We start from the raw sequence: 24,601 nt of genomic DNA on the forward strand, positions 1-24,601 counted from the left end.
CACTACGAATCTCCTTTTTTTTTCTTTTGGTAGAGTATTGTTTGACCAGCACTCTGGGTCTGCTCGGCACACCATCGACATCTTGAACGGGAAGGGAGGGACGGCGACACTTCTGCAGGGAAGGAAGCAAAGAACAAAAGCGAAAGCTCAACTCTCGATCGAGAGAAGGCCCTGAACTCAGCTTGAGACTTCCTCCCCTGAACGGTGTTGGCTTTGATGTTCGCTTGGTCTCTGATTTCCAGGGGTAGCAGCAGATCTTCGCTTCGTTCTGGTGTAGATGAGGAGGGCTGGAAGAGAGGGGGCAAGATTAGATAAAAAGCCAACCAAATCGGAGGTGTCCGAGGGGGCCTCTCGCAAGCCTGGCGTTTTTAAATCAACGGGGGGAAAAGGGAAGGAAGGAACAAGGAGAAAAGAAGCGGAGGACGCTGATCTTCCCCTTCTTCGACAGTTCAGAGCTCGAGCACCACGGAGCCGACGGGGCGAAGGAGACGAAAGGAAGGTCGGGCGCGTCGCGTCCCAGCCATCCCTGCCCACCTTCCCTTCTTCTGCGCACTTCCCTCCTCCTGAAGCTCCTTCCCTTAGCGATCCCTAGAGATCCTCGGCCGAGTTGATACGAACTGATTCTATAGCTCAGAAAAGAAACCACAAGCAGATCCTCGACTCCTCCCTCCCCTTCCAGAATTTCGATCGTTCCACCTCTCCATTCCCTCTTCCCTCCTCCTCAAAGGTTCTTCTCCTCCCTCCACTTTTTGATCATCTCCACACTGATCGTCTCCAGCTTCCACGTCTTGGCGAACTTCAAGCAATCCTCGAGCTTGGCCATGGATCCGGTAGGGTTGGGGTCGGGAGCGACGAGTTCGCAGAGGAGTCCTGCTTCGGGGAGACCGGTGAGACGGCAGAGATCTGGAAGAGGAAAGGCAGAGGACGGTAGGAATGGAAAAATGATGGGGATGAAGAGAGTGAGAGGTAAGAGGTAGAGGAAACAGTCAGCCGGGAGAAGGTGTGGAAGATCGGACGCGTCGAGAATGGAGAAAGATCGAAACGAAAGACTCACCCAGAGAAGCCTCAGTGTGACCCTTCCTCTTCAAAACACCTCCCTCAGCAGCCTTGAGCGGAACCATGTGTCCAGGTCTGTTGAAATCCGTCGCTGAGGACGAAGGGTCTGCGAGTTTCCGTCCGGTAAGGGCTCGGTCGTGAGCCGAGATACCTGTTGTTGTTCCTGCAGATACAACCAAAAGAAACAGGAGAACGAAAATCATCAGCAGTTGAGAGAAAGAAGATGGCGGGTCTCGACGAAGCAAGCTGTAGGGGAGCTGGGGAAGGAGTAAGGGCGAAGAGCATGTGAAGAAGGCGAGAGCTCACCAATCTTGTAGTCAACAGTGACAGTGTAGGCAGTCTTGTTGGTCTCCTCGTTGTGAGCGACCATCATGGGGATGTCAAGAGCTTCCAGACGAGTTGCTGGGAGGGAGATGCAGATGTACCCACTGCGAGAAGAGAGAGAAGAGGGTGAGGAGGGGAGGAAGGTCGTCAGTCGAGAGTTCGCGAGACGAAGGATCAAAGGACGAGAGGATGCTGAGCTTCAAGCTCGACGCGACGGCATGAAACGAATCGTTGGAACCTCAGGATCATGTCCTGAAGGACGAAAAGTCGGAACAGGCGAAGTGGCAGCATTTCAACGCTTCCTCCCTCCTTTGAACGAAGCTCAACCTCCACGCTCTTCTCCGTTCTTCCCCCATCCGTTCAGGCCGGATATGCTCCCTGATAACCTCTACAGAAACCTTCTCCCTTCTCTGCATGTAGTCCTCTGGACTAGTAGAAGTCCAGCCTCGGATCCTCACTCGCTCTCGACCCACCAAGCTCGAACGATTCGATCCCAAAAAGTGGGCTGAAACGAGGGAAGGGAAAGAGAGGAAACTGATGGAGAAAAGACTCACCTCGTGTGTTTGATGAACCAGGCCATCTTTTCCGTCGTGCACTCGCTAGCAGCGATGAGGAGATCACCTTCGTTCTCCCTGTCCTCGTCGTCCATAACGACGACGAACTCTCCTCGTCCAAAGGCAGCGAGAGCGGATTCCATCGAGGAGAAGGGGGAGGGGGAAGCCATCAGAGAGAGAGAGAGAGAGGATGTGAGAGTTGCGGGTTGAAGGGGGTGAAGTAGAGTTGGTGGTTGGAAGCGAAGGGCTGATAAGAGAAGCTGGTTTCGATGCTGGTGGTTTGCTGGGAAGGAGGACAAAGCAAGAAAGGAAAAAGTCAAACCCGAGCCGGCTGACGAGACCGTCGAAAACCGAGTGTCATCCAGTCGTTCCCTTTTCTGCCTCCTTCCCACACAATCTGGTTATGGAAAAGTACTCGAAATGGAGAGTGAGTAGCCCTCCTTTCCACCTGCACACTTTCAGAAAGCTTCACTGATGATCTGACTCTGTTTTTCTCTCCTCAAAAGGACCCTGGGACAGGCATTCAGGTCAGCTCGACCTCCCTCTCCTTCCTTCCATCCCTTCGTTCAAGTTCAAGCTCACATGCTGACTTTTAACTCCTCCCTTTCTGATGCAGCCCTTCCTTACTCCTATCCCACCTCTTGCTGAGACTTCCGTGCTCGCTAAGGGCTTCACCGTCGTGAGGTATGCGCTGGCGATCTTGAGGGTGAGCGAGCGAGCTCGTCTTTTCCTTCCCTTTTTTCCGAGCTCATTCGTTCCTCCTCTCGCTTTCCAGACCATCCCAGTCCTTCTCTGTAGTCTGCTCTACCTTCTTACCGTCGAAGGGATACTGGGTATACTAGTCAGTCCTCGCCTCCCTCCTTTTCCTCGTCGGCTCCATCTCTTGAGCTCACACGCTCTTCCTCCTCTCCTCCAGAAACTCGCTCAACTCCATCATCTCCAACGCCCACTAGCTGGAGTCTTCACCTCCATATGGACTCGCTTGGTCCTTCTCATGCTGGGGGTCTTCAGGTTCGACGTCAAGTATTCCGCTTCGTCAAGCAGAGGGTGAGTTCGACGTCGCTCCGTTCTCCTCTCTCTCAACGCGTCGAACTTTGAGCTCATCCTCTTTCCTCCCTCTGACTCCTTGCAGTAAATCCGACATCAAGAACATCTGGAAACCCAAAGCGGGAGATGTGATCGTGTCCAACTGGATCTCATGGATCGAGCTTCTCTGGCTTGCGTACCGGTTCGTTGGACCTTTCTTTCTCTTCTTCAGCCCACCTTCCCGACTCCCGCTCACCCTCTCTCCTTCTTTCTTCTGCACCCGACCATTTCTCCATTGCAGATTCAACCCCGTCTTTCTCCTCCCAACTCCCATTCCCTCCTCCTCCTCCTCTTCGAAGGCCTCCCTCGTCCAACCCTTCTCCCTCCCCTCCCTCCTCCTTCGAACCGGTCGAACCCCACCTGCGCCCTCCTCCTCTTCGATCACTTTTGCCGAGACACAGAAGAAGGCCAAAGATCAAGGACGCGTGTTGGTGCTACTTGCTGAAGGGACGACGACGAACGGACGGGGAGTGGCGAAGTTTGTCGACGTGTTCGGAGAGGACGACAGGGTCGAGAGAGGGAGGAGAAGGTGGGGAGTCTGGTTGGCTTGCTTTAGGTGAGTACCTTTTAGAGTTGAAACATTCACTCTTCTCCGCCTTAACACTCTCCCTTGTCCTCGTCCTCGTCGAGATCGCTCGCTCATCGCGTCCCTCTTCCTCGCAATGCTGACTCCCCGTTCTTCCCCCTCTCCTCCTCCCTCTTCCTTCCCTCCCTTCCTAGATACCCAACTCCCACCCCCCTTTCTCCAACCCTCACCCACTCGCTTCCTTCTCCCTCAAGGATCCCTCTCCTCCCTCACCTCTTCTCCATCCTCACCTCCTTCCCTCCCACGCTCCCCCTCTCCATCACCCTCCTCTCCCCAGCAGACGCTCCGCTCTCCTCCGCCGACAACTTGACCGAGCGATGCATCAAGGCGATCAGCGAGATGGGGAGGCTGAAGAGGGTTGGGTTCGGATGGGAGGACAAGAAGGCTTTCTTGGAGGTTTTGAACGCTCCTTCTGGAGCTGGAGCTGGGAAGAACGGTGGGAAGGTGAAGAGAGGGTAGACACAGTAGATGGATAGACGTTTGAGGCTGGAAAATGCTTCTATGACGCAGTTCCCTTGAAAGTTTTGTGCGAAGATGGGAAAGGAAACAAGGCTCGGGCGGTTCTTCGACTGATCGCGATCCATCGTTTTCGTTTTCGTCGGCAAACTGATCGGTTCCTCAGGTCACTGTAGTGTGCTTGGTAATTTCTTTGCTTCCGTTGGACAGTTCCGTTTGCTGAGGAGGGAGCGGGTCGAAAGTGTCTAAAGAGGAAAGAGGATTGTCTTCGACGACGCGCCGAAACGATTCCTGAAGGCGAGACGATTCCTCGAGCTGAGCAATCCGAGTAAGGATGAGATCCAAACTGCGAGAGGAGCGGTTTACGAAGAGGCGAGGAGGATTTGATCCTGCAGGAGAGTTTTGTCGTGGTTCGGTGCAGGGCAACGCTTTCAGGAGGAGGGAGGGAAGTGGCGAGCTCACGTTTTTCGCTTCTTCCCTACCAACCCCTTCCTCCTCCAAAACGAGCGTTCTCTCAGTCGACATCCTCCTCCTCGCTAAACCTCTAAAAATCTACTACCTCCTCCCTGTGTATGCAAATCGAACTCTCGAACCAAGGGAGGGTAGAGGTGGATGAAGAATCAAAGGTGAGCTCAACACCTCCTTCTCCTCCATCTCTCCTCCTTCTCCGTTCTCACTCTCTTTGATTCTTCTATACGTCTCAAGAGACTAGTGCTGATACGTTACTCTTCATCTCCTCCTTCGATTAACAGGACGAACTCCTCCCTTCAACCTCTCATATCTCCCGAAACGTCTTTCAACCTCCTCCTCCCTCCTCCTCCTCCTCAACGACCCACCCTTCCACTCATCCCCAGCTGCTCTCTCAACTCGCACTCGAACCAGCAGTATTCTCGAACGAATCCCCGGTCTCTTCTCAAATCGCTCAACTCTTCTCCCTCGTCGGTCAGCTCAAGGAGGAGAACAAAGCTCAAGCATCGTCCGTCGAGGAGCTCTCGAGAACCGTCGCTCGTCTCTCGTCAGAGAACGACTCGCTCAAAAGGCACAACGAGGATCAACACAAGCTCAACGGAGATCTCGCTAGATCCTCGATTCCTGGAGGATTCTGGGTCTGGGAAGGTTCGGAGGGTGGGCTTGAAGGAAGGGGAGGGAGATGGGTTTGGTCGTCCGTGAGTCCTTTTCTCTCCTTCGGTGTCCTTCCCAAGACTGTTTCCGAGATGATCTAACTCTTGTACTTACTTTTCAACGGCTTAGGAGAAATACAAGGTCCTTCCTCCCCCCAGCGTCGCTTCCGGGCCTCCCACTTCGCTTCTCTCCCTCCCCGTCGAGCTCCTCTCCCTGATCCTCGACCTCCTCGAAACCAAGGAGCATCTGGTCCTCTCCCTCGTCTCCTTCAATCTCCTGGAGCTTTCCTCTCGCTGCTTCTACGGCGACAACTTCTTCTTGGATCCCGTTCAAGCGTGCGACTTTGTCGAATCGAGGGTGAGCTCCTCTCTCCCCCCCCTAGTACTTGGTCGCCCGTTCCCTGCTCTTGCTGATTGTTTCTCGACCACTCCATTCGACTCGGTACGACAGGTCTTTCAGTCCTCTCCCAAATCCGAGCGAATCACTCCCCTCCTCCTCCCGTCAACTAAGGTTCATCTTTATGGCTCTTCGACCGACGCCGCGTTTCAGGACTTGGTCGAGCTCGCTTCCGCTCTTCCCTCCCCTCCATCCTCACTTCGCGTCGAGATCGTCTCTCTCGAGATCTCGGATATCAACGAGCTCACTCCTTGGACAGGTCTCATTCGCTTTGTCAATCCAACTGAGTTTCATCTATGGATTGGCGACGACGACAACCTCAGCATCCCTCCCACCGTCCGCTTCGTCCCCCTCGACTTCGTCGCGTCGTTCACGTCGCTCTGGACCCGACTCATGTGCTTCTACTCGCTTGGGCATGACTCCGTACTCCTCCTCGAGGGGACCGAGAGCACGTCGGCTTTCGAAGAGTGCCTTCGACGCTGCTACCCTTCGCTGGTCCTTTGCGGTGATCTGTGGAGGTGGATGCTCGATGGGACGCATAGGAGGGAGAGAGTCCCGCTAGAGGAGATTGCTTCCTTTCTGGCTAGACCCTTCGCCAGCTACGGGGAGGAGGAGCTGGTTGGCTTTTATCTCGTGATGAAGAAGAGGAGACAGAAGGCGAGAGTGGGAGGGGAGGGAGTCGGATCGGCGGAGGGAGCTGTCGTACAGTAATCTACGAGTCTTTCTTGTTTTTCGAAGTAGCTAGATAACGCAGCCTGTGGTTTTCTAGTTTGGCCCGTACACCTCAGAGAGTTCCTTCCCTCTTTTGGCGTCGACAAGAAATAAAGCGAGAAGAGAAGGATGAATCGTAACAGAACGAACGAGAACCAAACCAGAAAACGACTGAGAAAACAAAAAAGGAGGATAGGCTTGAATCAAGAGGTAAAGAAAGAACGAGATAGAGATGCGACGGCGCCTCCTCTCTTTAGTTTTGGACTTACTCGCCCTCACCCCCTCCCCTCCTCCTCCGATGCCCTGCGACGACAACCCCACCGGAGACGGCCATCACCCAGTGAACACTGCAGGCTAGAACTCCCAGAAGCGTCCAGGTGTTGGTGACGGGACCAGATAGTACGAGGAAGGAGGCTGAGAGCCTGAGGAGACGCGTCACTTGAGAAGGAGCCGACGCGTCGAGATTACTGTTCGAGGAGGTAGAGGTAGAGGGAGGAGATGGGACTGGTTGGTGCAAATGTGTTGAGGGTCGGTTGAAGACTCGTGCAGCGGCAACGACGTCGAGAATTTAGTTCGATGCTTGAGGAGTCGGAGGAGGGAGGCGACGCGAAGTCGAAAAGAGGGAAGCCGGGAGGAGCCATTCTAGCCATGATTTGCTCGAGAAAAACATAAGAGGTGCACCAGATCTGGAGGAGGAGGATACGATTGCGAGAAGATGTTCAGCTCACGTCCAGGACAAGGCCTCGAGAAAGAGGTATCTTAATTCGAGCTCGATCTTCTCCGAGGTGGTCACGAACCAGCTTCAAGGTCAAGTATGCAACTACGAAAATCAGCATGGAGATGATTCAAAGAGGGGATACGAGATAACAACATTCGGACCAAAAAAATACCACAAAACAAACGAGAACGGAGCGACGACGAAGAACACAGCTCGCGACGCGTTCGTCTCCCCGTCCCGTCGCAACACCTCCCACTTCTTCCCTCAACCCCTCAAGCCAGCCGAACCAGATCCAGGCCCCTCTCTCTCCGATGAGCTAGCTCTCCTCAGCCCTCTGATTTCGTCGCTCCTCCTCAGCAGCGACGAACCTAGCCCTCGTCTCCTCAGCCTCCTCCTCTTCAAGCAACCTAAGCCTTCGTCGCTCCGCCTTCCTATCGCGAGGGTTTCCAGTAAGACGAGCAACTGTCCTTTCGACGGATTTGACAAGTTGAAAACCTGCTTCGGGGGAGCCGACGCACCAGCTACGACGCGGAGAAAGGGGGGAGAAGGTCAGCTTCGAGAAGAGGGAACGAGCGAAGCACGATGATTGATGCGATTCGGACAGAGAAAAACTCACCCAAGAAGATAAGAAGTAGCGTAAATCTTCCTCTGATACCGGTACTCGTCCCTCGAAAAGTTCAGAACGGAGGGAGCTGGGTTCTGGAGGAGAAGAAACGAACGAACGACGCGTTAGCTTTGAGCCCTCCTCTCTTTCTCTTTCCCTCTTCACTGCATTCTACCCTTTCAACCCGTCTCCTACAAAAAGAGCATCGTCCAGAGAGAAGCTTAAACTTCCCTTCCCAAGCGATCTCGACCTCCTCCAATCGACCTCGGGAGGCGCCTCTTCCCTCTCGACGTAGGACGGCGCTCTTGAGGGCGTTGGCGAGAGGGTGTCGATTCCTGCTTCTCGAGGAGCTGGAGCGTAGGAGGAAGTCGATAGTGAAGCAGTCGCGGGGGTAGTAGTCGTAACCATGATTTCGGTTCTGTGGAAGAAGAAAGAACGAGGGAACAGAGTCAGAACGAAACTTGAGGGCGGGAAGGAGGGAGGGAGGACCCAAGATCGAACGAGCTCCGTCCTTGCTTGCTCTCTTCGACACTACCCTCACCTTTGTTGCTCGCTGTTGCGAAAGAAGATCAAAGTGTAGATCGTCGTCTCGTCGATGATGGGTGTCGGAAGGAAGGAAGGGAAGCTTTGCTTCGAAAAAAAGCCTCGCCCTTTCAGCCTCCTTCGGTCGGCGCGATCAGCCCAATCACCTCCCAACCTTCCTCTCGGTGTCTCTCCCTCCTTCCTTCCGATCCGAAGGCGACGAAAGTCAAATTCTCCGCTCAAGAGGAAACAAAGTTTCTCATGCTCGACGCTCACCAGGACCCTGATCTTTCTCGAACCGTTTGTAAGAAGGGAAAGAAGAAACGAGGGTGCTCATCAAAATCGAGAGCTGTCGTCTTAACACCTCGCCACTTCAATCCTTCGACTTCCTCTTCCTCCCTCCTCCCGAAGGCGTCCCCTTCGCCGACGACGCAGGCGAGTCCATCGAGACGTCCACCGTCTTGGAGAGCGACGACGGAGCACTGGGAGCCTTCCCGTTGGTGAGAGGGGTTCGAGAGGGAGTGGAAGCGTGTCCGTTGACGACGGCCTTCGGAGGGTGGGAGCTGCCGTTGATCTTTGGCGTCGAGGGGAGTTTCCCGTTGAGTTGTTTGGGAGTTGGAGGGGGTGGTGGAGGTGCTGGTGCTGGAACGGAAAAAAAAGGAGGAGAAGAAACGAAGGTCAGTCCAAAGGTTCGAAAGAACTGGACGAGGCGAGTCGACGAGTGCTAGACTACTACTCACAGCTCAAAATCTCCTTGAACAACCCAACCAGAACGTCCATCTCCGCCTCTCCAACCACCCTCGTCTTCAACTCCTCTCCCTTCTCCGTCTCCTTCCCTCCCTCCCTCTCCTCGTCCACCTCCATCTCCTCCTCTTCTTCTTCCTCGTTCAACTGCTCCCCGTCCTTCCTCTTCGGCAACAACCCATCGAGCACCTCCCCAAACACCATCCCCATCCCAGGCAGCACCTGCGCCGGCGCATCGAACAGATCGTCCAAGCTCTTCCACTGCTCCGAGACGATCTTGACTCTCGTCACCTCCTTGTCCGACGACGAAGGACCAAAGATCTCATCGAACAGCGACCGTCCGATAGGCGTAGCAGCCGAGGAAGCGAGGTTGATCGCTTGGGCTGAATCGGAAGCGGAGGATCGAGTGGGGAGGTTGTCTCCGACGAGAAGGACGTCCCAGGTGGAGGAAACGACGAGGAGGGAGAAGGACGAGTCCTCGGCGACTGGAGCGGCTGTGGAAGTCGACGCGACGGGACCGGAGGGAGCAGCGTCGGTGGTGGAGGAGGAAGGGTAGGTGGTGAGGGATCGGACTTTGTAAGGGACGGTTCGGGTTCGGATGGGAGTAGCGGTGGAGGTGGAGAAGATGGTGAAGGTGGTGAGGGGAGCGGTGAGGGAGACGTCCGAGATGGTGAAGACGGAGGAGGTAGGGTGAATCGAGATTTGGTCGACGGCTTGGTCGGGGAGAGCCCAGTGGACTGAGAAGAGAAGAACGGAACGAACGAGGAAACGAAAGCAAGCAGTCAGCTTCGGAAGTCGAGAGCTCGAAGAGAACGAAAGGCGACTCACCAGAACCCTTTACCAAATCCCAAACGACCACTCCCTTCTTCGCTCCCGTCCCAACCAACCACCTCCCGTCCTCTCCAACAAACTCCACCTTCGTGATCGATCCCTTCGGCGTCTTGGCGAACTCGGAGCACGACAGAGTACCTCGCAGAACGCTCGTGAGAGGATCCCAGAGGGTGACGACCGATCCTTGAGCGAGAGCGAGGAGGGACGCGTCGGGAGCCCAGGTGGAGTCGTGGATGGGGAGGTTTCGGTGAGAGAAGAGCGTGTGGGGTTGGAAGGAGGCTGAACGGACGAGGAAGCGCAAATAAAAGGTAAAGAAGGGAGTCAGTAAACGAGTTCGGAAGACGAAGGGGACGAGGACGAAGTGTGGGTATCGAAGGAAGAGAGAAAGAAAGAGAGAGCCCCTCAGAATTGCAGAACTATGGGGATCCACATGTATGGATTAGGAAGAAACTCCCCCAAACCCTCGCGAGACGCTCGGGCGAGGAAGTGATGTGTTAAGTTTTTCATCTCTGGGGCGTGGGCGAGCGTCGACCTCGAAAGGTCGACGCGGTGTCGAGGTGGTTTCAAACGAGAGAAGGAAGAGAAGAACGAAAGGCTCACCTTTTGGACCCAAGACGAAATCGAACGAAATCGACGGAGAAGGGGAAGGAAAAAGAAGGGGCGAAGGAAGAGAGTCAGTAACGAGTTCGAACGAAGTGAAGCAACGACGACGAGAAAGTGGCGACGAGAAAGAGGAGGGAGGAGGGTTTCTCAGAAATAAAGAAGAGAGGTTTGTCTACACAATGTATTAAGACTGTTGAGCTTTTAAACTTGTTGTTTGTGTTGTTCATCAGGGAAAGAGCCAGGTCGAGCGACGGGACGGGAGTGTGGGAGGAGGGAGGGAGGCGTCGAAACGAAACGAGTCGAACGAGGAAAAGAAAACGAAGAAACGAAGCGCTCACCTTTTTGATTACGAGACCGAACGGAGAGGACGGAGGAGGGAAGAGGAAGAGAAGCAGGGGGGAGTCAGTACGACGCTCTACGAAAGGACGGGGCGAAAAAAGGAAGTGAGTGAAGAGGAGGGATCTCAGAAATAAAGAAGAGAGGTTTGTCTACACGCTTGTAGTTAAGACTGTTGAGCTTTTAAACTATTGTTTGTGTTGTTCATCAGAGAAGGAAATCGCGAAACTGCATCGCTCTCGTCCTCTCTCTCAACCAACGAACGCTGGGAGAGAGAGAGGGGAGTTCGAGAAGCGACGCGGAAAGAGAACGAGAAAGGAGATGGGCGAAGATTCTCACCTGATCATCAGCGAAACGAAAAAAGGGAAGAAAAGAGAAGGGAGAGAGTCAGTAAGATGTTCGTTGGAAAGGACAGGAAAAAGAAAGGAAGTGCGGGAGGGAAGGAGAGGATCTCAGAAATAAAGAAGAGAGGTTTGTCTACACAGGTGAATTAAGACTGTTGAGCTTTTAAACTTGTTGTTTGTGTTGTTCATCATAGAAAGGAAACGGCAGAACGACGTCGCTCCTCGTCCTCTCTCGCCCAACGAACGCTGGGGGGAGGGATTCGAGCGAACGCGTCTCGTTCGAAAGAAAGGTGTACGAGCCGAAAGGAATAGAGTCGAAAGAACTAACCTTGAACTTTGCCACTCTTGAACAAAACCCTCTTTTCCCTCCAGACCCTAGCGGTCCCATCCTCTCCGGTCGAGAGCAGCAGGAGCGAAGGCGTCTTGTCGGCGGGGAAGACAGGCACAGGGACGGGCGAGAACGAGAGGGAGGTGATGTTGGAAGGGTGAGGGTTGGGGAGTCGAGTGGTGAGGGTGTACCTGAAATCGAAACGACGAAAGAAAAAGGTCAGCTAAACAAAAACCGAAACCGAAGCTCGAAGGAAAGGGAAAACGAAACGAGACTCACGACCTCAACCCCTCGTCCCACCTCCAAACCTTCACGACCCTCTCCTCCTCCCCCCCTTCCTCCTCGTCCTCTTCCCTCTTCTCCGACGTAGCCATGTACTCGGCAATCTTCTCTCCTGCTCCAGAGCTGAACACGGCTCGTTCGACTCGAGCGGGCTCAACGACCTTGTCCTCGGTTCGGGAGACTCGGTTGGAAGGCGAGACTTCGAGTTCGAGGATGGACGTTTGGAGTTCGGGCGAGTAGAACTGGAGGGACGAGGGGTGGGAGGAAGGGAGGAGGACGGAGGAGGTGAGGGGGTGGTAGGCGAAGGGGAGAGGAGTGGTTGAGGAGGTGAGGAGGGAAGAGGAGTTGGCGGGTTCTGTTGAGGGAGGGACAAGAGAACGAAACGAACGAAAGGGAGTCAGTTCTTGAAAACCTACTAGTCGACGAACCAGTTCGACGTCGGGAAAAGGCTAAGAAAAAGGCAACAGCGACTCACGGATCCTGGAACTCTCACACCCTCCTTTGACGACCCTCCCTCCCCTCCCATCCCCACCCAACCTCTTCAAACTCCCATCCTCCAACCCAACCCAAACCTCCTCCTCCCTCCCCTCCGCTCCCTCTCTCACTGCAATCGACACCAACGGTCCTCCCAACCTCGGCGCAAACTCCTTCCCGCTCGTCGCCACGCTCCAAACGACCAACACGCCCTCCTCTCCTCCACTGAGAATCGACGTTCCCGCCGAGTTGAAGGCAACAGTCGAGACGGCATGGGAATGCCAGTGGAGAGTCGTCGTCGGCGTTTTTCGAGGTCCTCCAGCAGAGGCGGGAGCTCCTTCTCCTTTGGCGGAAACCATCCTCTCCCCTCCCACTCCTCCTCCTCCAACAGCGGACCCGTTCGACTCCATCTCTCCTAAGCAGTACCACAACCTCACCACTCCACTCGTATCCCCCGTGACGAACCAGTCCTCCTTCGGATGGAACGCTCCGCAGGTCAAGTTCTCTGGCGAAACGAATTTGGAGAACCCGACCGAGTAGTCTCTCGTGTTGATGCAGTAGGCTTTGGGACCAGCGAGAGCGACGAGGTACGTTCCTGAAGGGGAGATGAGGAGGGAGGAGCAAGGTCGGATTTTACCGATTCGAGAGTGACCGAGGAAGGATTGCGTTAAGGGAGTGTTGGAGGACGTTCGACGAGGAGTGGAAGAGAGGATCGAGAGTCGCCAGATGGAGGCTTGAGGACCGGAGTGGGTGGAGGAAGGGGTGGGTTCTGGAGGAGGAGGAGGAGGAGGAGAAGGTGGTGGTCGTGTAGAGAGAGGGAGAGAAGAAGAAAAGGAGCAAGAAAGAAAGAAGGAAGGAAAGAAAAGTCAGCTCGTCGAGCTCGCAGAATTTAGCCCTTCCCTCCTCCCTCCTCCCCATCAAATCTTCCCGTACTAACCTCCTTTAGCCTTCTTCGCCTTCGCCTTCGTCTCCACGGCACCAAACCAAACTCCCTTCGCCTCTCCCTCCGTGCCAACGCAGAGATGGGTGACCGGTCCAGGACAAGGAATCGTCCTCAGCAAGCTCGCATCGAGGAAATCCCAGACCTTGATCGTCGCGTCCAACGAAGCCGTAACGAGTTGCAGCGGGTTCAGGGGGTTGACGAGGTAGGCGGTGATAGGGGCGGTGTGGCCTTGACCGTTGGAGGAAGAGGGAGAAGAGAGGGTCGAGATGGGTTGGGAGGTGAGGGAGGAGTGGATTCGGATTGAGGAGGAGAGGGAGAGGAAGAAGTGACTGCCAACAACGAACGAAGGAAAGATTTTTCGCGAAAAGAAAAGAGAGGAGAGTCAGCGTTCGAGCTTGGAAAATCTTCCCTGAGTGAAGCGAGACACTCACGAAGCATCCCTAGTGAAAACAGGAGCCAACTTGGGCACCGCCGACCCAGCGATCAAACTTGATCCCCACTCCCCTGCTCCTCCTCCTCCCTGTCCTCCCTGCTCTCCCTCCAACTCCACAGCAACGGGAACGTCCTTGGACTCGTAAGGTCCCTTGATCTTCTTGGGTCGTCCATGAGGGTTGGGAGTCTTTGTCGAGCTCGTCGAAGTCGAAGGATCGAGGGAAGCTTTGGGAGTCGAGGCTGAGTTGGACCTCCCTTTGCCCTTCGCTGCCGACGAAAGTTTTAACGGAGTCGCATTGGAAGGAGGAGGAGGGAGAGTAGAAGAAGAAGAAGAAGAAGAAACGAGATGTTGGTTGGGGGGCGACATGGCCGATGGAGAAAGAAAACGGTGGACGAGCTAGGGAAGGATTTTCAGACCCAGCCCTCGAAATTCCCTGGACGACGGAGGGGTGACCTTGACGACGAAGTTTACTACGCCGTTCGCTTGGATTTCTGCTCTGGACAGGCAAGCCAAGTACCTAATGATAGGGTAGTTGTAGAGGGAAAAAAATGGACGGCCGCGGCCGAGAGAACGAAAAAGGAAAGGAAGAGAGAGAGAGATCGAGGTCGAGCTTGAGGTCGAACGTCGCTTCGAGCGAGAATGGACTTCGAAGGAGTCGGATTCATGTTTCGTTGACCGACGTACGTACGAGCAAGAGAAGGAGGTGATAGTTCCTCAGCGAGAGCTGCAAATAACGAAGAAAGCGAACGAGAAAGAGGGAAACGTTGAGCTCACTCCTCCGCGTCTCGACGCGCGCCACTGTCGTTTCCATGCTCCGCTCCAACCCTGTTTCGATTTACGGAAGCAAGCAGACGTTTGAGGGAAGTGTTGTTGGAGAAAGTAGAGTTAGGGTCTTGACTGATGGATAGAGAGAACGCTGAAGGAAAATCGTTGAAAAGAGGAAGCGAGAGAGACTGAGAGAGCGACCGTCGGGGTTGGCTTGAACGCCTCGTCTCGGGGTGAAAGTGATGGGACAAGAACAATAGGATCTACTAAGAAAAACCGTCCTAGATGATAACGATCGAAGACTACGCGTACGTAAGCAAAGAAACAACGAGCCCAAAGCCCAAATCTCCTCTCCTCTCCTCCCTCAACTCAACTCAGCTCAGCTCATCTTCCTGTCCCCGTTCACTCCTCCACCACCACCACCACCTCCTCCCATCACATCTAACGTCCCCGTGGTCGCACTCCTCTGCGGCACACCCCTCCCACCGTTGTCGCCGTTCCCTCCACTGGGATGCATCGACCCAGACGACGACACGCCCAACCCTCCTCCCCAGTTCCTCCCACTCCCAGTCACACCTCCTCCCCTCCCACCACCTCCAACGCCATTCAGTTCCGCTCCCAACGACCCAGGAAGCTCATGTCCCTCCTCAACGAGATGCGTTCCGCTCGCTACTCGTCGCATCGACGCGCTGCTCTCTCGCTCTCCCGCTGCTGCTCCGATTCCGCCGATCCATTTCGGTTGAGGCGAGGAGGCCATTCCGGAAGAGTGTGAAGAAGTGGTAGGAGGGTTGGGATGAGGGTTGGTAGCGAGGGGAGGTCGAGTCGTGAGGAGACCTTCTGTTGGGTCGAACGGCTTTTGGAAGTAGCGACGGGGGAGGAAGGAGGAGAGGAAGGAGGAGAGGAGGGAGGAGGAAGGTGGCGGGAGGGAGAGAAGAGAGGGAGTGGATGGCGTGGTGGAGGTGGAGGAGGAAGGCGAGGGAGTTGGGTTGGCTGTTGAGCCTGAGAAGAGAGGAAGGGAGGAGATGGTCAGCTCACAGTTCAGCCCTCCCTCCCTCTCCTTCCTCCTTTCCTTCCCTCCCTCTCCGACCCATCTCACCAAACCAGCCCGATAAAAGACAAACAAACAAAGCAGAGCACTCACTAAGACTCAAAAACACAAAGAACGGCACCAACCACACGCAAACCGCATAGAACACGATCTGATCGATCTTGTCGAACTTTCCATCCTCGGCCTTCTGCTGCCTCCCCGCTCGTCCGTAAGCAGGGTTCCGACGGTTGTCGTCGACGTGTTTTTGGATGAACCAGGACCACCAGGAGATGTGGTTCGTAGGGAGGAGGATGAACATGAGCAGGAGCGAAGGGTTGGGAGCCGCGAGGGAGGGCGTGGGGACGAGGGTGATTACTCGCTGAGAACGCGAAAGGAGCGAAGGAGCAAACGAGAGAAGGAGAGAAGGGGAGAAGGGGAGACAGGGCAGGAGGTCAGCTTCCTGTAGTTGAAACGAGGGAGGTGGAGAAGGAGGTGGGACAGAGGAAGTAGCGAGAGGCGAGGAGGTCGCAAGAAGGAAGGAGGTCGTTTCTCGAACTCACGAGGGATACAAAGAGAGCAAACAACGAGAGGAAGATTTGACGAGCTGGGTAGCCATCTATCAGGTACAGGAAAACGTGAATCACTGCTACAACCTGTCCATTCCATCCCAACCAACAACGGCAAGTCAGCCCGAGCTCACACGCCAGCCAGCACCTCCCTCTCTCTCTCTCTCTCTCCTCTCAAGAACTCACATAAACCAGCACCCTCCCCCACCTCCTAGCACCCCTAGGGTTATGCTCCAGCGTATCCGCTAACCAGAGGAGTCCAGCGGCTGAAGAACGAACGAAAGATGGAAAGCTAGTCAGGGAAAAGACGCCGGAAGGGGAGGAGGAACCGAGATAAGTCGAAAGCTCACCAGCTGCTAGTAAAGTGAAGACAGCGATGAAGAAGATGGTCCCTAGGGTGACGGCATGGAGGAAGGTCGCCATCCAAGTGTCCTAGGTTTTGACGAAAGAGACGGAAAGGGAAAAAAAGAAGCGGCGGGGAAGAGGGGGAAGATGGAAGTTGGGGGGAGGAAGGAAGAAAGAGGTTGAGCTTTAGCTCTGAAAAAGTCGCCCTTTTTTTTTCGTTGGAGACGAAGATCTCTTTTGAGATGGGTATGGGGAACCTTATGGAACCAGGAGAGACAGAGTAAGAAGAAGGGAGCGAAGGTTTGGTGGGATCAAAAACCACATCTATGCAACAAAGAGAGTTCGGAGAGGAGAGACGCGACCGAATTCAAGCTTTGATCTTCATTTTTCTCGACGCTCGTTGGGAAAACGCCTCTTCGTGAGAAGATCTTCGAAGGACGAACGCTTTTCTGATGCTTTCGTTGTTCTGAAGCTCGGAGAAGAGACGGATTCGAGGGTTTCGCGTCGTGCGATCAGTGTCGTCGTCGTCGCGTCTTTCCTCCATTCGGAACAATGCAAAGTATAGAAAGTCATCAAGTATAGAGAAAAAAGACGTGAATAAGGGGTTGTGATAGACGTAAGAGAGAGAAAACAAGGCAGGCAGGCAGGGCGTGAGAACAGAGTACGGAGAGAGGCGAGAACGAGACGCGGCGTGAAAAACATTAGGGTGAAACATCAAGAGAGGAGAGATAACGGCAGGTTTGCGAGAATATAAGCGAGGATAAGTCCGATGGAGCGATGGGTGGGGTATGGGCGGATTTGCTGAAGGGAGGACGGAAGGTTCGAGTCAGCATCGTCGAGAGTGGAAGGAGAAAGGGACGAGCTCACCTTCGGTTGGCAGCCAGAGCGAGAGTTTCGAAGGATGATCGCGAAGAAGATGAAAATGGTGTAGATCTATGTATCTAGGCGTAGAATCCTGTTCGAAGAGCAAAACAACGAGATCATCAGCGACGCGTTCGAAACCGACCGCTCCCCTCCCTTCGTGACGCACCCATGTTCGGAGCGGAGACCTTCCTGTACTCGGTGAGGAACGCTGAGTATCTCCAGGTGAGGAAGAAGGCGTAGAACTAGAGGGAAAAAGAAGAAGATGGAAGAGAGTCGTCAGAAGTTGTTCAAGACGTCGAAAAGAAGAAAAGAAGGCGACGACGAACCTGGATTCCCAGATCGACGAGTAGAGAGATGACCATCGCTGTGTAGAAGCTGGAGACTCCGGCGGAGCAGAACCCTATTACATGAACAGGATCGGCCGAGGTCAGCGAGAGAAGACGAGAGAGGGAGAAAAGAAAAGGAAACGAAACGAACCCGTGGGCAAGGTCGAGGTTCCGTTGGCGACGACGCTTCCGTTGTAAGCAGCTTCACTCCAAAGCTGACCTCCGTTATCACACTCCCACTGCAAAGACGAAAGAGGTCAGCGACGAGCAAACCAGGAAGGAAATTGGACGACGACGCGTCAAACGAACCTGGATGTAGTCCTTTCTGTTCGCGTCAAAGAAGATCGAGTCAGCTTGGCCGACGAAGGACCGAAAATTGAGCAAGACGAACCTCCTGTTAAGCTGGTATATCATAAGAATCGCTCGAACGCAAGAAAGGATGAGGAGGAAAGGCCAGGCGAAAAGCGTTGCTCGAACGAAAACCATGGATCGATTGGCGAAAGCGAGGATCCCGATCAAGGATACAGCGGCGACAGCAAAAGCGACTCCTCCATAGAGGAAGCTGTAGAAACGTTGGGAAGAGATGGCTCGTCAGTATCGTGGGTAGGAAGCGAGAGAGGAGGAACAGGGGGTTGAGGTCGAGAGGAGGCAAAGTGGATGGGGCTGCTGAGAACGTGGGTCCTTCCTCTTCGAGAGAGGTCGAAATAGAAGGAGAGAAGGGACTCACTACTCTGGGTAAAGGAAGTACCTGTGAGAGAAGGACGAAAGAAGGAGGAGGATCGTGAGCTTGGTCACTTTGCTGAAGACTGAATAGAATCTTCAAGGAACTCACCAATACATTCCGTAGGTGACGAGAAGGTATCCTCCAGCTGCCGAGTAAGCCTGAAGAGGCGAGAAGAGGAATAGTTTGGGTCAGCTTCGTAGACGGAAGAGAAAGAGAAGAAGCAAAAGAGGAACGAACGAGGAGAAGCAAAAACAAGGCCATAGCACCCTGACGAAGAGGAAGCACTAGCAGACAGTTATCGCACCACATTTAGGAGTAGCTGTGGAGGGTGGAAGGGTGTTGAAGTGGGAGAGGGGGGCGAGGGAAGAAGAAGAAGAGGTTCGTGTCGTGAGGAGGAGCGCGTGTTCGTTTTTGTAGGTCGTGGTTCGTAAAAGGAGAAGGCAGAAAGAAGAGGTTCTCGTTGAAGGTGGTCGTTAGAGGGAAAGAGGAGCTAGGGCAAAAACTGCAAAAGGTGTTCAAGCAGAGGGGTCGAGGGAGAGTGGGGGGAGGAGGGGAGGGGAGGGGGATCGTTCGTTCGCCCCTCTCCTCCTCCTCTTCTCTGAGTCTCAGACCTTGTTCCTCAGATGACGATTGTTCAAGATTGTTGGTAGTATTTTCTCGAAGAGAGAAGTCAGCCTAAAACCGAGCGGAGAGGGTGTGGACGTCGAGGAGAAGGGAGTTCAAAGAAAAAACGAGCTCACGGTTCGATTCGCCTCCGCTCTTTCTTCGCGTCGACGTAAACCTTGAGCGGTCTGAACTCAGAACAACCACTCACTCATTACGCTCACGTCGCAGAATTTTTCAAAGTCTATCGTCTCGGCTCCAAATCCTCCCTCCGCACTCAACGCCTCGTCGCGCACCTCGCCTCTCCCTCCCTCCCTTCTCCTCGTCCTTCCCACCGTCTCTCACCGTTCTCGTCGTCCCAACCACATCTCTCGGCAACCCCTCTCCTCCTCGTTCATTCCCTCTCCCTCAACCAACCTGTTCTGCATCCATCAAATCCATTGATCGCCCTCCTCTCTACCTAAGCACTAGCAACGGCAAACTTCTTCGCCGCCTCATCGAACGCCACCTCCTTTCTCTCCAGATCCTTCACCATCGGATGTTCCGGGTACTTCTCCTTCAACTCTGCCACGTACCCATCTCCCTTGGAGCCAGCTCCGAGCACTCCAGCGATGACGCCGAGGACGTTGACGTCCGACGACGAGGACGCGTTGAGGGAGAGGGCGATCTCGATGTCTGAGCGAGCTTCGTCCGAGTGAGAGAGGAGGAGGTGGGCGGCGGCGTGGGAGGAGAGGATGGAGGGGGTGCGGCCTGTGGTGGTAGGGAAGGGATGAGGAGCGGGAAGGGGAGGGAGGAAGGTGAGAGAGGGAGAGAGGAGGGTTGGGTGTTAGGTCTGGGTTGAACGGGGAAGAGTGCAAAGGGAAGAGAAGAACGAACCAGAGGGACCGAGAAGAAGCTCGTCGTAGAAGTAGTAGGATGGTTGAAGGGAGGATCCTTGCTGTGAAGCCCGAACGAGGACGAGACGAGACGCGAAGGAGGAGAGAAGGAAGGGAGAGAGAGTTAGTCGCTGCGAGCGGAGGAGACGAGCTCAACATCGAAAGAAGGCTCGATAAAACAGGAGGGGCTGGTGGCGTATACCATATGGGGGGAAGTTGGGTGAAGAGGTGGGTATGGAAAGTAGAGAGAGGAAGATGGAAGGAAAGCACTCACAACCCTCAGCCCGATCCAAGCCTCCATCATCTGAACCAACAGCGAATCGTCTCCCCAGGCCTTAGCAGCTTCGTAGGTCTTCTTGGCGAGATCAATTCGATCGATAGAAAGGTAGATCTGAACGAGGATGGCGACGCTGAAAGCAAGGAAGGAGAAGGGACGTCGATCAGCTTCGTTTCGTCCAGCTCTCGTTTCAGCCCTCCCAACGCTGCCTCTCTCCCTCGTCTCGTCCCATCCTCCTGTACCAAACTCATCCCCTCTGCCTCAACACAGGTATATAGAAGCAGTTACTAACCACTCCAGGCTCTTCTCCTCACTCGTCAACACATCCACGGCCTCCTCGAGCTCTCCGGCGCGGACGAACGCGGTTGCGGCTGCTGCTTTGGCGATGGCGGTTTCTGGTGTAGATTCCGAGTCTTCGAGTTCAATCAGGATGTCACGAAGGGAGTCGAGGATGGTTTCGGAAGGGGAGGCGATGTGTTGGGCGAGGAGGGTGACGGCTGAGGAGGGGACAAACGAGGGAAGAAGGAAGAGAAGGGAAGGAGGAGTGAGCTCGACGAGGTTGACACGTTGGACTCTTCTTGAGCTTGTTCTTCTCGTCCAAAAGAGCGTAGAAACGATAAATAGAGAAGAACAGAGAAGCTCACCCTTAACCTCGACCTCCTCCTCTCCCCAACCGGTAAGCAGCTTGATGGCCTTGTCGGTCTCTGGAGGCGAGAGAGCGAGATGGGCTCGAGCGACGTAGATGGCGAGCGTGACATCCTCAGGCGTAGAAGGAGGAGAAGGGATCAGAGGAGTAGCGGTGGAGATACCTGTATGCGTTGAAGACGGAGGCAAATTAAGGCAGTCAGAAGAGCTTCAAAGGCACGGAAACGAAGGGCAAGAAGGAGGAACGAACATGTCGAGTAGTTTCCTGAACGTAGAGAACGATAGAGAAATCAGTTCGACTCGATTCAAGCTGGATGAAGGAGAGAGAGGATGTAGGCGCTCACCTTGGTTGAAGAGGTTGCGAATGTGGAAGAGTTGATCAGAATCCATGGTGGGCGTTTGAGGAGACTTCAACTACCTCGCCTCTCCCTCTTTGCCTCCCAACTCTCACGATGGATCCCTCCCTTCCTCCTCCTCCTCCTCCTCCCATGGTCCCGTCTGCTTCAATTCCTCCTCCTCCACCTCCTACAGAAGCCCCTCCTCCGCCACCACCTGCACCCGTCGAAGCTCTTGCCCCTCCTCCTCCTCCTCCTGCAGCACCCAAAGAAGAGGAACCCAAACCCGTCGAGGTCGTCGTCGCGCCTCAAGCTGCTCCTGCTCCTGCTCCCAAACAAGTCCTTCCCGAGCCAGATTGTGCAGCCAACGATTGGCAGACTGGGTGAGCACGCATACACCTTTCTATTCAACGCTGAAACTAACGCGCTCTCGTTGTTCGTCAGGTTCTGTTGGGCCTTCATCGTCAAGTTCCATCATGCCTCGCTGATTGGAAGGGGAGGAATCTCAAACGTCCTCGAGTGAGTGCGGTTCTCGTCGTTTTCAGGACTTTCTTCCTGTTCTAGAACCTTTCGAGGATCAGCTAGTGCTCGTCTCGCGTCGACAAGTGGTCGAGGAAGGACGGGAAGGTCGCTTGGGGGGGGAGGAGGAGGGAAGGGGATGAAGGAAGGGAGCCGAGACGTGCCTTTGAGCTCGAGAGAAACCCTTCCCTCCCTCTCCCAACCCTCCCTGCTCGATATACAGACTCTCCCAGCGCTCCCAAGCATTCCCACTTCGTACCTTGGAAGGTTTCCTGCCCTTTAGAGCTCTGCGTAGGTGGATGGGAGGCTCGAGAGAAGCGAACCAGCTCTTGTCCTCGGATGGTGGGAAGGGATGAGCTCGGTCAAAAGAACGTCGAGAAACGCGTTCAAGCTCATTTATTTCGCATCTAGACCTCTTTCGAGGACTGGATCGCTGTTCTCACGTGTCTTCGAGGGGAAGGAAGGGAGTAGAAGGGTCGGTGCGGTGGAAGGGGAGCTGCTTCCTTCCGTCTCTCTCCTTTGGTTGGGTGATGGTGAGAGAGGGATGGATTGGGTCGACGAGCTCGGGTTCAAGAGATGGAGTTTGGACAGCTTGGACTCTCTTCCGGATGCTAGATCTCGAAGATTTGACTTTTCTCGATGTCGACCTTGATCCTCCCGTCCCTCGAGACGAAGAGGAAGGGAGGGTCGGTCGGGTTGGGTTGAGTGGACGTCGTCTCGTCTCTCACGCTCCCTTTTGTTTCCTTTTTTTGAACTTGAACTTGAGGCTGACTTCCTGATCTTTTCGTGGAAACAGTCTCGAGAACGGTCTTCATACGGAAGGTCACTCGGAGGTCCTCTCTACCATTCTTCAACGATTCGTTCTGGCTTTCAAACCTCTCATCAAGGACATGAAGTACGTCCAGCCCTCTCCATCGCTCCGTTCCTCGTTCGACGCGCTGACCGCTCTCGCTTCTCTCCTCTCTTCTTACAGGGACAAGACCCTTCCCAAACATCTCGTTCGAAGTACGTCCACCATCTTTCTTCCTCTCCTTCTTCCCTTCGCTCTCTTCTCGAACTAATCTGGCTCTCGTTTCCGTCCTCGCTTTCCTCCTCCAGCCATCGACACCTGCCTTGGTTTCACGTCCATGTCCGTCTACCACGACTGTCCCGCCGGAGTCTTCGCTCCCGCCATCCCTCTGCCGACAGGAGAGAAGGACGAAGCCGATCGAAAGGCGCTCAACCCGCTTCGAAAGATGTTCCAGGCCAACAGAAGGGACGACGAACCTTCCGAGGGGTCGCACGGTGGGGAGGATGCGGTCGGGAGTAGGATTTGGGAGATGGATTGGAGGGAGAGGGTGAGTCCGGGGACTGAACGAGGAACAAGGACGAAGAGAAGGACGAAGACTGACCTCGCCGTTTTCGTTTCGACGCGTCGTTTTCGGTTTGGTTTGTGCAGTTGAAGCTCCTCCGTCAACTCGTCGACTGGCAACTGGCTCACTCGGAATCGATCCGACAGATCATCCAGGACAACTACAAGATGGGTCATCAGAAGCAGACGGATTTCAACTCGAAGACGAACCCGTTGATCGTGCAGCCGATTGGGCAGGATAGGAAGAAGAAGAGATACTGGGCTTTTGATGGTGAGTTTCATAAGCCTCTCATCTCTGCTACTCCTCCCTCCTTCAGTCGAATTGGACGAGAGGAAGAGCAGAGAGAGCGAAAAGCCGAATCTTCGTAGTTTGTCGTCGTCGTCTCTCGAACCGAACTGACTCTCCCCTCCTCGCCTCCCTCCTTCCCCATCGCACAGACTCCCCTCGAATTTACACCTCCACCAACCCCTACAAGAAACAGTGCCCCTTAACTCCCGCCACCTCGACGAAGGACGAGCTCCTCCACCTCATCGAAGAGTTCCGCCAACCCATCTCCCCTACCTTCATCGCAACGCAGGAGGCGACGATCGCTGCTGGAGGACCGGCAGCGAAGAAGGCCAAGTCGGCGAAGAACCTGGAGGAGAAGGGGAAGGCGGTGGAGGTGGAGATGGCCAGGTGGTTGGAGGAGGAACATTTGCCGTTGATTGAGAAGGAAGAGGCGGTGAGTTCGACGTTCGGTTTGGTTTGGTTTGGGAGGAGGGTGGGAGGCGCAGGTTGGGTTGCTACGAGGCAGGGAAGAAGAGAGAGAGAGAGAGTAGAGAAGATGGGAACGGGGCTGATGGAGAGACGAACGACGACGTGCTGACTTTCGTCTTTCGTCGTTCCTTCGTTGGTTTCGCAGAGACTGGATCGAGCGAGGAAGAAGCAAGAACAGATGGCCATCGCTATCGCTCAAGCCGACGTCCGAACCTCGAGAACTCGTCGGTCGACTAGGAAGCCTGACTACGTGAATGGAGGGACGGGGAACGGCGATGAGTGAGTTGCTTTTCACTTCCGAGCTCTCGTTTCGGGTTTCGACGCGTCGGGACTCGTCTTTCGTCGCTCGAGCCTTCACTGACTTCTTTCTTGCTTGTCTCGGTACTCCTTTTATTCTCTCAGTGACGACGATGTACGTTTCATTCCCCCTCGTTTTCTCTCCATCCCTTCGACTCTCTCTTCTCTTCTCGCCGCCTTTCGTCCCAAACTGACCCTCCTCATCTCCTTCCGTCCCTCGTCCCTCTCGTTTTCTGTCTCCCAGGGCAACGCCTCCGACTCCTCCGGCTACTACTCCTCCTCCTCCAACCGCAACACCTCCAAAGGTCGAACCTCCACCCGTGCCGCCTCCCCAGAAGAATGGCGAGGAGAACGTCGTTCCACTCGAGTCTCTCTCAGCAACAACAAGATGGCCATGGATGAAGCGGCTGCTGCTGAACAGGACCCGAGTACGATGATTCCTTTCCCGCCGTCGCCCGAACCGGAACCTGCTTCGACGAACGCTGGAGAGGAGGGAGCGGTGGAGAAGATGGAAGGCATCGTGGAGAAGGGTGATTCGGCGGCTTCGTTGGCGCAGGGTGGGAGTGAGATTAAGGAGGAGGGGATGTCAGAGGTTGGGTTTGGAGGGGCCGTGGGAGAGAATGGGGTGAAGGTCGAGATGAGTTCGTAATCCGACGAGGTTCTGTTTCGAGACGCGTTCCGTATCTAGGCTTTGGGTTTGGTCTTTTTAGGGGGACAGTATTAGGTCATATGCATCTTGCTTTCTCTCTGGTTGGGTTGTGTGTGTATCATCTTGCGAGACGGATCTCCTCTTACTTGCAAAGGAAGAAGAGGAGCGCGTCTCGACTCTCGACGAAACGTACTCCCGCCCCTCTTTTCCTCCCGACGAGCTT

At 54.7% G+C, this 24,601-nt stretch overlaps 9 protein-coding genes across 9 annotated transcripts; 3 read left to right on the forward strand and 6 right to left on the reverse strand.

The window, feature by feature from the left end:
• Positions 1 to 666: 666 nt before the first annotated feature.
• On the reverse strand, positions 667 to 2,307 carry RIB3 (3,4-dihydroxy-2-butanone-4-phosphate synthase RIB3). Its single transcript, XM_076645259.1, has 4 exons — positions 1,935 to 2,307; positions 1,363 to 1,484; positions 1,055 to 1,219; positions 667 to 903 (listed from the first exon to the last, which is right to left on the reverse strand). Exons 1-4 carry the CDS (start codon positions 2,102 to 2,104, stop codon positions 722 to 724), a joined length of 639 nt encoding a protein of 212 aa, XP_076500739.1. The 5' UTR covers positions 2,105 to 2,307; the 3' UTR covers positions 667 to 721.
• Positions 2,278 to 4,216, forward strand: LOA1 (lysophosphatidic acid acyltransferase LOA1). The gene is made up of 8 exons (XM_076645258.1): positions 2,278 to 2,361; positions 2,441 to 2,461; positions 2,551 to 2,640; positions 2,710 to 2,775; positions 2,851 to 2,981; positions 3,067 to 3,162; positions 3,262 to 3,576; positions 3,741 to 4,216. The coding sequence occupies exons 1-8, from the start codon at positions 2,338 to 2,340 to the stop codon at positions 4,063 to 4,065; spliced, it is 1,068 nt and encodes a 355-aa protein (XP_076500740.1). The 5' UTR covers positions 2,278 to 2,337; the 3' UTR covers positions 4,066 to 4,216.
• A 342-nt stretch (positions 4,217 to 4,558) lies between these two features.
• BDY24DRAFT_94451 (uncharacterized protein) lies at positions 4,559 to 6,510 on the forward strand. The gene is made up of 4 exons (XM_076645260.1): positions 4,559 to 4,688; positions 4,815 to 5,228; positions 5,314 to 5,541; positions 5,635 to 6,510. Exons 1-4 carry the CDS (start codon positions 4,635 to 4,637, stop codon positions 6,289 to 6,291), a joined length of 1,353 nt encoding a protein of 450 aa, XP_076500741.1. The 5' UTR covers positions 4,559 to 4,634; the 3' UTR covers positions 6,292 to 6,510.
• Positions 6,511 to 7,325: 815 nt separating this feature from the next.
• BDY24DRAFT_437908 (WD40 repeat domain-containing protein) lies at positions 7,326 to 13,826 on the reverse strand (the record flags this gene model as incomplete). The annotated part of the gene is made up of 11 exons (XM_076644312.1): positions 13,452 to 13,826; positions 13,015 to 13,349; positions 12,079 to 12,846; positions 11,601 to 11,958; positions 11,322 to 11,512; positions 9,708 to 9,989; positions 8,876 to 9,616; positions 8,522 to 8,777; positions 7,878 to 8,031; positions 7,626 to 7,708; positions 7,326 to 7,530 (listed from the first exon to the last, which is right to left on the reverse strand). Exons 1-11 carry the CDS (start codon positions 13,817 to 13,819, stop codon positions 7,326 to 7,328), a joined length of 3,741 nt encoding a protein of 1,246 aa, XP_076500742.1. The 5' UTR covers positions 13,820 to 13,826.
• Positions 13,827 to 14,454: 628 nt separating this feature from the next.
• On the reverse strand, positions 14,455 to 16,314 carry BDY24DRAFT_94561 (transmembrane adaptor Erv26-domain-containing protein). Its single transcript, XM_076645262.1, has 5 exons — positions 16,162 to 16,314; positions 15,998 to 16,077; positions 15,806 to 15,898; positions 15,360 to 15,624; positions 14,455 to 15,217 (listed from the first exon to the last, which is right to left on the reverse strand). Exons 1-5 carry the CDS (start codon positions 16,232 to 16,234, stop codon positions 14,598 to 14,600), a joined length of 1,131 nt encoding a protein of 376 aa, XP_076500743.1. The 5' UTR covers positions 16,235 to 16,314; the 3' UTR covers positions 14,455 to 14,597.
• A 402-nt stretch (positions 16,315 to 16,716) lies between these two features.
• BDY24DRAFT_375316 (uncharacterized protein) lies at positions 16,717 to 17,046 on the reverse strand (the record flags this gene model as incomplete). Its single annotated transcript, XM_076638530.1, has 1 exon — positions 16,717 to 17,046. A coding segment is annotated over exon 1 (153 nt), but the record flags the coding sequence as incomplete, so codon positions are not given.
• Positions 16,717 to 18,249, reverse strand: BDY24DRAFT_375319 (uncharacterized protein). Its single transcript, XM_076638531.1, has 9 exons — positions 18,179 to 18,249; positions 18,074 to 18,094; positions 17,738 to 17,908; positions 17,656 to 17,671; positions 17,498 to 17,585; positions 17,347 to 17,420; positions 17,187 to 17,262; positions 17,024 to 17,111; positions 16,717 to 16,957 (listed from the first exon to the last, which is right to left on the reverse strand). The coding sequence occupies exons 1-8, from the start codon at positions 18,184 to 18,186 to the stop codon at positions 17,098 to 17,100; spliced, it is 468 nt and encodes a 155-aa protein (XP_076500745.1). The 5' UTR covers positions 18,187 to 18,249; the 3' UTR covers positions 16,717 to 16,957; positions 17,024 to 17,097.
• Positions 18,250 to 18,897: 648 nt separating this feature from the next.
• On the reverse strand, positions 18,898 to 20,862 carry BDY24DRAFT_375322 (coatomer epsilon subunit-domain-containing protein; the record flags this gene model as incomplete). Its single annotated transcript, XM_076638532.1, has 7 exons — positions 18,898 to 19,423; positions 19,550 to 19,610; positions 19,823 to 19,958; positions 20,118 to 20,322; positions 20,470 to 20,634; positions 20,721 to 20,735; positions 20,815 to 20,862. Coding segments are annotated over 7 exons (920 nt in total), but the record flags the coding sequence as incomplete, so codon positions are not given.
• A 38-nt stretch (positions 20,863 to 20,900) lies between these two features.
• BDY24DRAFT_375323 (WHIM1 domain-containing protein) lies at positions 20,901 to 24,479 on the forward strand. Its single transcript, XM_076638533.1, has 10 exons — positions 20,901 to 21,188; positions 21,250 to 21,324; positions 22,121 to 22,219; positions 22,298 to 22,329; positions 22,423 to 22,661; positions 22,763 to 22,946; positions 23,114 to 23,397; positions 23,578 to 23,711; positions 23,835 to 23,844; positions 23,974 to 24,479. Exons 1-10 carry the CDS (start codon positions 20,923 to 20,925, stop codon positions 24,376 to 24,378), a joined length of 1,728 nt encoding a protein of 575 aa, XP_076500747.1. The 5' UTR covers positions 20,901 to 20,922; the 3' UTR covers positions 24,379 to 24,479.
• The last annotated feature ends 122 nt before the right edge of the window (positions 24,480 to 24,601 follow it).

This window comes from Mrakia frigida, assembly GCF_051309035.1.
Source record: "Mrakia frigida strain ATCC 22029 unplaced genomic scaffold BDY24scaffold_2, whole genome shotgun sequence".
NCBI classification, from domain to species: Eukaryota; Fungi; Basidiomycota; class Tremellomycetes; order Cystofilobasidiales; family Mrakiaceae; genus Mrakia; species Mrakia frigida.

Bases quoted from the DNA above. Each gene is read 5' to 3' on its own strand.
- RIB3 (XM_076645259.1), bottom strand. From the start codon at position 2,104: ATGGCTTCCCCCTCCCCCTTCTCCTCGATGGAATCCGCTCTCGCTGCC. The intron at 1,485-1,934 runs GTGAGTCTTTTC...CTCTTCTCGCAG, and splicing joins TGGTTCATCAAACACACGAG to TGGGTACATCTGCATCTCCC. The intron at 904-1,054 runs GTGAGTCTTTCG...TTCCTCTTCCAG, and splicing joins TCACACTGAGGCTTCTCTGG to ATCTCTGCCGTCTCACCGGT.
- LOA1 (XM_076645258.1), top strand. From the start codon at position 2,338: ATGGAAAAGTACTCGAAATGGAGA. The intron at 2,362-2,440 runs GTGAGTAGCCCT...TCTCCTCAAAAG, and splicing joins AAAAGTACTCGAAATGGAGA to GACCCTGGGACAGGCATTCA. The intron at 2,641-2,709 runs GTGAGCGAGCGA...CTCGCTTTCCAG, and splicing joins ATGCGCTGGCGATCTTGAGG to ACCATCCCAGTCCTTCTCTG.
- BDY24DRAFT_94451 (XM_076645260.1), top strand. From the start codon at position 4,635: ATGCAAATCGAACTCTCGAACCAAGGGAGGGTAGAGGTGGATGAAGAA. The intron at 4,689-4,814 runs GTGAGCTCAACA...TTCGATTAACAG, and splicing joins AGGTGGATGAAGAATCAAAG to GACGAACTCCTCCCTTCAAC. The intron at 5,542-5,634 runs GTGAGCTCCTCT...TCGGTACGACAG, and splicing joins GCGACTTTGTCGAATCGAGG to GTCTTTCAGTCCTCTCCCAA.
- BDY24DRAFT_94561 (XM_076645262.1), bottom strand. From the start codon at position 16,234: ATGGCGACCTTCCTCCATGCCGTCACCCTAGGGACCATCTTCTTCATC. The intron at 16,078-16,161 runs GTGAGCTTTCGA...TTCGTTCTTCAG, and splicing joins CTTCACTTTACTAGCAGCTG to CCGCTGGACTCCTCTGGTTA. The intron at 15,625-15,805 runs GTGAGTTCGAGA...TCGCGTTCTCAG, and splicing joins TTGCTCTCTTTGTATCCCTC to CGAGTAATCACCCTCGTCCC.
- BDY24DRAFT_375319 (XM_076638531.1), bottom strand. The intron at 17,909-18,073 runs GTGAGTCCCTTC...ACGTTTCTACAG, and splicing joins TACTTCCTTTACCCAGAGTA to CTTCCTCTATGGAGGAGTCG. The intron at 17,263-17,346 runs GTTCGTCGTCGC...TTTTCCCTCTAG, and splicing joins TCGTCGATCTGGGAATCCAG to TTCTACGCCTTCTTCCTCAC.
- BDY24DRAFT_375323 (XM_076638533.1), top strand. From the start codon at position 20,923: ATGGATCCCTCCCTTCCTCCTCCTCCTCCTCCTCCCATGGTCCCGTCT. The intron at 21,189-21,249 runs GTGAGCACGCAT...GTTGTTCGTCAG, and splicing joins GCCAACGATTGGCAGACTGG to GTTCTGTTGGGCCTTCATCG. The intron at 23,398-23,577 runs GTGAGTTCGACG...TTGGTTTCGCAG, and splicing joins TGATTGAGAAGGAAGAGGCG to AGACTGGATCGAGCGAGGAA.